Source organism: Periplaneta americana, chromosome 2 (genome assembly GCF_040183065.1).
Source record: "Periplaneta americana isolate PAMFEO1 chromosome 2, P.americana_PAMFEO1_priV1, whole genome shotgun sequence".
NCBI classification, from domain to species: Eukaryota; Metazoa; Arthropoda; class Insecta; order Blattodea; family Blattidae; genus Periplaneta; species Periplaneta americana.
In genome coordinates this window covers 76,378,043-76,386,704 of record NC_091118.1, presented here as the reverse complement: position 1 = coordinate 76,386,704, position 8,662 = coordinate 76,378,043, and the positions used below count along the sequence as shown (strand labels likewise).

Below are 8,662 nucleotides of genomic sequence, written 5' to 3'. Positions count from 1 at the left end.
TCCCATGGTATGTGGTTATTAGTTGCTGGTAGTAGTGCTATGTACTGTGGGCTCTCTCCTGGGCTCATAATGCTTGTGGGACCTGGGGTTGAGGAACCACAGTGATGCCTATGGAGAAAGGTAAAGGGATTCTGTAGATTGTAAAGGAGTTTGGAGGTGGACTGAAGGGGATTCTATAGAGCGGATGGCCTTAAAGCATGCACATCATTCCATTCTGGGCAGTACAATGGGCCCACCCAAGCAACCTGTGTGCTAGAGTAGTCCCCCTTGAGCACCTCAAGGGCGACTAATAGATAGATCTTAACTTGTACAGAAATATTTTATGGAATGATGTGGCATCTTTTAAGTTAAATAACAGATTTAACACACTTAGTTGTGTATATTGGCTTCAGAAAATTCGCAGGCTGTACTTGAATGTTCCTGGTGCTAGAGTTTGGACAGGTAAGTTATAAGCAATGCTGTAGTTGAGCCGGAATGGACAAGAATATAGTTCCGATTAAAATTTTAGTTGGACATTACTGTTCCGGTTAAAAATTAATAATGACTTCACCATCCAATACATATAGCCTTTTAATTCTAGCAAAATATTTATTGGTAAAACAATTCTGTTTTTTTATCGGGTTCAGTATTCGAGCAAATTTCAATTTATGGTAGGCTTCTGTTAGAAACACACCAAGTTAGAAAAAGACGGAATGAGATGACAACAATCCATCTTTTTTTCTCTATGCAGTTCAGCGCTATGCATGTAGACAGAGAATGGGAGAATGCACTGTGTTGTATAAAGGTGATGTTAATCTCAATAAACTCTGCCAAGTTAGTCAATATCCAATGTCACCAATTGAAATTTTTCTCTCTAAGTGAGGAGCAAATGAATTTACTTATAAATGATCTGAATTTGGTTAACACAAAAACTAGCCTCTTGAGACTGACATCACTGGAGTAGATAAAAGTGTGAGGAGACTCTGTGATATGCTTCGTTTTCCAGAAAAGTAACTCTTCATAACTGCTTTCCTTGAGTTTATTGGCTGTGAAACTGAAACACATGAACTGAACAGTTCGATTGTTTAATCGATACTTGCCAATTTCAATATCAGAGTGCAAAAGATCATTCAGCACAATGAATGAAGCAATATCAAAGAAGAGAAATGCTCTCCTGCTCTCATGGGCAAGTGGGCTGATCTTCATAAGCAATGTTGGCCCTCCACTTCAAGAGCTCAATCCACACCATTATGTACCGTACAATCGTGTTGGAGATAGCACAGGAAACAGCATGTAAGAAATGACAGCCATTGAAATAAGTTACATAGAGACAATCTGGGGGTCTTCTGAAATAGACTGTAAAGTGAGTTTCACTTAAAAATTTTTCCCAACTACAGCACTGGGTATAAGCAGTGCTTGACCTCATTTTAGAGAAATTTTGAGAGAAGTGTTAAGCAATAACCCTATGTTTTAAGCAGTGCAACAAGATTGTGCACGACTGCATTATTGAACTATGGCTTAAATGTGTGTGCATTTTTTTAATAAATATTTTGAACAGTGGATAGGCAGACGCAGTAAGTACAATTGAGTCATCAGAACTCATTCTATGTGTTTCCTTAATATGAGCAATAATAAAGAACAAAGATTTTTTGCCATAAAACCCAGATACCTACAATTATTGAACACCAATCTGATAATATTTTGGTACAGCAGTGTTCTTTGTGACTGAATTATTTGCAAATCAATGGCTAAATGCTGTTAAAAGAGCAGTGGTCACGTTGAATAACTTTCGTAAGATGAGTAAACCAGACAGGTAATACAAGAAATAAACGAAATCACTAAGAAATAGTAATGCATTAATATGGATAATAATATTTCACAAAAATGAAATGAAGCAATACCGTACCAAAATTTATCATTTATAGGTCTTCACTATACTAATTTCGAGTTCATTATCTACAGTGTAACAAATAATGCCTTCCTCCTCCTCCTTCTCATTCTTCCTCCCAGCAAATTGTTCCTGCATTGGGTTGATTAAAAATCCTTTAAATGTGATAGGCTACTATCTTCAATAAAGCAATGTGTTAATGTTCCAGTTGTGTATGAAAAGTAAGTAAACCGTGGCACGACAGCCCATGAAGGGTCAAGGGGAATCAGCCAACTGCTGGCCTCACATCCACATGCTTCAGCAGAGGTGAACGATCATCCAATCAGTATGGGGTATCGTATGGTCAGCATGATCCCTCCAGCCATTATATTTGGTTTTGGAAACCGGATTTCGCTACGTAGCGTAGGTCTCCAAAATGCATCATGATGCTGGATGGGCACTGGTCCCATACACTGGCCGAAATTTCATGACAAAATTCCTTTCCCACAAAGATTCGAACCCGCGCTATTCTGTAACTCGAGTCCAGGCATGCCTTAGACCACGACTCTATGACGCAGGCAATTTTGTATGTACAGTACAGTATACTTATTAGTAAGTTATTTTATTATATTTCGTTACGTACGTAGGTACCAGACTTATTATACAGTAGGTATAATAAGCAGTTGCAGTTTATAATTTTGAAAAAGAAATTGACAATATATAAGACTACGGGAACAGATAATGTTTCTTAGAATGTGCTGATTTAGTCAATGACGTTTCTTGCAAGAGCGAGACCAGAGTTATGAAAAAAAAAAGGTATAATATACTGTACTCATGTATGTACTCTTCCTTCCGTGCTTACGCATAAAATAATAATATATAGAGTATTTAGGTTATTGTAGGCTATTAATTTATATTGCATAAGATTAACTGAACTGCAATAAGTCTAAGAAGTATGAGGACCGAGGCAAAAAAAGAAAGATTAATATAAGAGAAAAAGAAGGGAAAGAGAGGTAGAGAGAGATTGTCATCCTGATCATCCGGATGCAGCCATCTTTGTACAGTTTTCCTCTTTATCAATAGGTGGCAGAAAAGTAGTGAAAAGTGAACAAGGCGAGACGAGCTGCTTGTCAGGCAAGTTTTTTCATTTCTGTATGCAGTTTCATGACCATTGTTAATTTGAAATAGGATTAAAGTGTTTGGAATTGGATTTGAGTTATATTGTTGTGTTTGGAATACAATCTGATATTGTTTGGATGCTAAATACGGCCTGAAAGGTGACTACTCACTCGCCATTTTATCAATGACATCATGCGGTATACTTCAGGAATATATTTGTAGCTAAAAACGATAGTAAGTTTGTGCGAAAGTAACCTTCGTATTACCTCTGTTAAGAATTTATTCACGAATACTGAATTACTAATTGCAGGTGTTCGGATGACCAACCGATCAATGGACCGACGTCCGTATGGTGTCTGCTGAAATAGTAATGGAAGAGCGTGTAGAGCAGTGAGTATTTTAAAATTCGTAATATATATTTAATATATATATTCTGTTATTAGTGCCAGTCACACAGTGCTTCGACCTAAGAAGTAAAATATTAGTGAGCATGAATAAAGGGACGTACGAACATGATATGTTCAGCTACTACCGGTATCATTTTTCTTTTTCTTGGTCTTTCATTGTCTGTCATGTAGATTCTAATTCGATTCGCGATCATTTGTGAAATGAAATACATTACATTCGTTTTCTAACGTAGACATAGAATGCATATTAATTGATATTCTTTTGACATTAGAAATTGTAGAGCTTTCATGCTCATGTATAGGCCTACTTACCTACTGATGTACAATAGGATGAATACTCGTACATATTCATTTAAGATATTTTTAAATTAAATAGCCGGCGAGGTGCAAAACATGCCAAGAGAGATCTAAGGCTACTCTAGCTTACATGTAGGTAATTTTGGTCTAGGCTTATTGAATGGTTTTATTTTGTTTAATGAAATACTGGTACATTTGCTGGTACTCACTTCAGGGACCGAATTTTTTGTAACCGTAGCTTTGCTGTGAAGTATCGTTGGTTAAAGCAGGCCTGGCCAAAGGAGCTGCTCCGAACCGTCGCTCGGATCAAGGGTGCAGAAAGCAAGTGGACGGGGTGCGCGAGGATGTGTGCAGTGGCGGACTCAAGTACAAGTCGTGTTTTACTCAATGGAGCGGTTTTTATTTGTATTTTGAAATAAATGCTTCTCTCTAAACATTTATTTAATAGGCTTAGGCCTATTAGTATTATACATGAAGAATGTGTCCTTGGATGTATCAAATAAATGCAATAATAGCCTAAGATTAGTTTAATTCAGAGGTTGCATTATACTTAACACACAAAGACCATTTCTTTTCACTACTGGTACATAAAGTTTCATGAGATTACACTACATGTGTCTCTGTGCTATGAGATGTGAAATTTAATATCTGAATATACATATAGACTTATTTGAATGCAGCCAAATTACTGACTTCAAATGGCTGTCAGGTGAAATCTTTAGCGGGTTTTACACATTTGCAGAGTAGAGTAAACCTGCTCACATAGGTAAGTGGTACCAAACATATACTCCCTTCGTTCCAAAATATGGTATAGTAACAAACAAAACAAGTTTGATTATTGTGCATGCGTGCACGAAATGTTTTGCTGTGTGGTATTCTATTCAGTAGTGAAAGGACTATCAGACAGTGCAGTTGTGAATGTTTCTAGTCTTCTGCAGTGCATAAAACTATAACATTTAAATAGTTCATTATGAACAGAAATCAAATAGGCACTTGCTGTGGGTTCCTGTTGCAGAAAATGTAACACCAACCCAGTCAATGTTGAATAGAACATCTAAGGCACAACAGTCGTATTACAATGGCTTGTAATTTATTGCAGTTTTTATGTTAATTTGTCTCTCTCAAAACAATATTTGTTTTTTCTTTTATTAATTTGACATCACACAGAATGAAATGTACCTTATTTTTATGTTCGTCTTATGTTAATTTATCAAACAAATAAGTATCTAGAAGATGTATTGAAGTTACATTATATTACTGAGAACTTTAACAAATCTATACCATATTTTGGAACAGAATTAATGACCTCTTTCTGTACCTTATTTTGGAACAGAGGGAGTACTCATTATTTTCGCTGCATGCCTTTGTGGTCTTGTGAAAAACAACAAACTTTAACTACATCTGTGTCATTTATTACTTTGAATTTCTCCACAAGAAAACTGTCACGTTTTAGATCTATTAATCCCAGTTGGAACTCTGGGGGAAAGTGGATACATCAATTGAAAATGGGGACATGTAGGCCTACATTTGGCAAGCTAACTGGAGAGATTCTACTTCAGTGAATTTTTGCTTAGATGCCTTTTCTAAGTTATGTAAAGACGTCACAAACGAAGTGTATTGAGAATAATTAATATTAGAAGAAAATTTGTTTAAGATAGAAAAATGAGATATAGAGCCTAATGTAGTCTTTCATTTGTTGCTTCCACAAACTAAATTTCATTCTAAGCGCTTTAACTTTATCGGCAAAATGAATGATCAAAAGATCTTTGCCTTGCAAGGCATTGTGAAGGTCATTTAAATTATTTATATTATCTGTAAGGTTATTATTATTCAGTTGAGAAGCTTTTGTCATCTAGTCTGCTGTCAAAAAATTTGAAAGTTAGAATTTATAAAACAGTTATATTACCGGTTGTTCTGCATGGTTGTGAAACTTGGGCTCTCACTTTGAGAGAGGAACAGAGATTAAGAGTATTTGAGAATAAGGTTCTTAGGAAAATATTTGGGGCTAAGCGGGATGAAGTTACAGGAGAATGGAGAACTGCACGCATTGTATTCTTCACCTGACATAATTAGGAACATTAAATCGAGACGTTTGAGATGGGCAGGGAAAAAGACCTTTGGGGAGGCCGAGACGTAGATGGGAGGATAATATTAAAATGAATTTGAGGGAGGTGGGCTATGATGATAGAAACTGGATTAGGCCTAATCTTGCACAGGATAGGGACTGATGGCGGGCTTATGTGAGGGCGGCAATGAACCTGTGGGTTCCTTAAAAGCCATTTGTATTGTATATCTGTAAGGTAATGTAAGCCAAGTCTACAAGCCAAGAAGGGTCATTAAGCTAAGGAAAAGTTTTTCCTTTCATATCGAGGAATAACTTAATTTCTTTAATCACAAGGAAGAAACATTTCAGCATATGCCCATGATTCAACTACCTAACATGACAGAAATGACATCAACTTACGCTAACTCAAGTGACTTCAGAAAATCCCAGAACTGCCTATTAACAAGTCCTATACTTCTGAAGAAATTTGCACTCTGTACTACAACATTCATGACCTTTTCGAATTTAACAGTTTCTTGATGTATGATACAATGTATACAATGAATTTGTTGACCAGAAAACAATTTTGGTTAAACCTTGCATTAGTCCACACCTGTGAAGTAACAGCGCGTCTGGCCGCGAAACCAGGTGGCCCGGGTTCGATTCCCGGTCAGGGTAAGTTACCTGGTTGAGGTTTTTTCCGAGGTTTTCCCTCAACCCAATATGAGCAAATGCTGGGTAACTTTCGGTGCTGGACCCCGGACTCATTTCACCGGCATTATCACCTTCATCTCATTCAGACGCTAAATAACTTAAGCTGTTGATAAAGTGTCATAAAATAACCTACAAAATAAATAAATAAACCGTGCATTACAGCCTACCTTCAATATAGCGCCTTCAGTAGCAACTGAAACAAGTAAGTTCCAGGACACTTATGATTCTTGTACACTTTCTTTAACTGCATTGAAAGTAGGCGTCTGTCATTGGAATGATATTCAATAGCTTTTCTACGTATAATGTTAAGATTTCTTGTCCATTCCTCGAACAAAAATGACTAGATGATTATGTCCACAATGCCTGTGCTCTCGTCCAGGCAAAGAGAATAAGCAAAAAAATTCATTTGCTTTCGACATCTTTGCTTAGCTCCAAAATTCGATGTGTATTTGTTTAGTGAAAAAGAGTTACTGTTTGTAACTTCTTGATTTCAAGGGGACACACTGATTCTGCCACAAATAGTAAGCATTCCTTGATGAAAGAGTCAATGGTGAAAGATTTCACTTCTTATGCTATCAAATGGGCAATTTTATGACTCGCCCTCAGAGCAGCCTTATTCATTTCTTCACTGGTATGCTACAAAATAGAGAACTAAAAATCATTGGCACATAAACAATTTTAGCACAAGATTACAGTACACATTCTTTTCTAATAGCTAACATCAGTTGTCAGAGTTGTTAAACTATTATTATTATTATTATTACTATTATTATTATTATTATTATTATCATCATCATTATCATCATCATCATTATTATTATTATATTTATTATTATTATTATTATTATTATTATTATTATTATTATTACTATTACTATTACTACTGTCTAGTCACTAGCATAATTCTGTCAATCAGGAGTTGTGATTGGGCGTGGGTTCGATTCCCACTTGGGCTGATTACCTGGTTGATTTTCTTTCGAAGATTTTCCCAAATGTAAGGCAAATGTCAGGTAATCTGTGGCAAATCCTCGGCCTCATCTCGCTATCACCAATTCCATCGACGCTAAATAACCTTGTAATTGATACAGCGTCGTTAAATAACCAAGTAAAATGAACAGTGAAGTACCTGCCGTTAATAAAATAATAATAATAATAATATTATTATTATTATTATTATTATTATTATTATTATTATTATTATTATTATTATTATTATTCAGAATTCAACTACCTTGTTTGTGGGGCTTTTTAAGATCCGCAGTCATTTTTGCACGATTTTCTCCTACAACCCAATCATAAGTATCAGCATGTTTGTTTTTATAGTGATCCTACACATTATAGTTCTTTTTGACCATGAAAGTACCACATATCAGGCATATTGATCGGTCATCTCCTTGAAGAAAGAAATATTTGTCTTCCCAATATATTTCTGGGAGTAAGGGATCCTCTTCAAATTATCTCTACTGTTCGAATCCATACTATACAATGCAGATTGTACATCCACTACATCGCGACTCTCAGACTCAGGTAGGTAGGTAGGTAGGTAGGTAGGCAGCAATAGTACGATGTACCGTGCACTTCCCTGTCTCTCGTTGTATGCCCTGGGAGTTTGATGCTACCAGTGGGCAGGGCTGGGTTAAAGTGTTGGATCCGTGATAGTGACATGCTATTCTTAAGTATAGTTTCAAATCTTACTATACAATATTTCATTCACTTACACAACATATCACTTCCTATTACTAATTTATATCTATTTTATTTATTTATTTGTTACTGTAAGCTTGCTTACCCCATACAAAATCATATTTTGTAGACATACAGTATATCCATGATATTCAGTACTTATTGACTTTAGAAACAATTATAAATCGGGAACAATAATTAGATAGCAAGGCTGACAGTAGGAGTCTTGCGCATGTGCAAAAAATAAGATAGAGATAATATAGCCTCTACACGTGGCAGAAATGAAAATTCTTAAACTGTAAATTTGTAGCCTGCTAATCTTTTTTAAGTGTTCTTGAAATAAGAGATGATAAATTAGAGTTGAATTTAACACACTCATTACTATTCAGAATTAAAAAAAATGAAACAGTTGGCTTATAGTAACATAGCCTTAATGTAGCCGACACAGTCCCGTAGCAGTAGCATACAAAGCCCTCTTGAGAACGTCTATTACAGAATTTTGTGTCACAGTGTTGGACTCGTACCTTGCTTAAATAAGTTTTCTAGTTGAAT

The 8,662-nt window shown here is 35.9% G+C and overlaps 1 protein-coding gene across 6 annotated transcripts in view; it reads left to right on the top strand.

The window, feature by feature from the left end:
* The first annotated feature begins 2,835 nt into the window (after positions 1-2,835).
* The window catches only part of Klc (kinesin light chain), a 675,112-nt gene continuing 669,285 nt past the window's right edge, over positions 2,836-8,662 (top strand). For 3 of the 6 annotated variants that reach the window (XM_069817989.1, XM_069817979.1, XM_069817987.1), the window contains exons 1-2: positions 2,836-2,980; positions 3,276-3,355. In XM_069817989.1, the coding sequence (XP_069674090.1) occupies positions 3,315-3,355 (41 nt within the window). In that variant the 5' untranslated portion in view covers positions 2,836-2,980; positions 3,276-3,314. The other 3 variants (XM_069817988.1, XM_069817981.1, XM_069817980.1) reach the window with 3 other exon arrangements.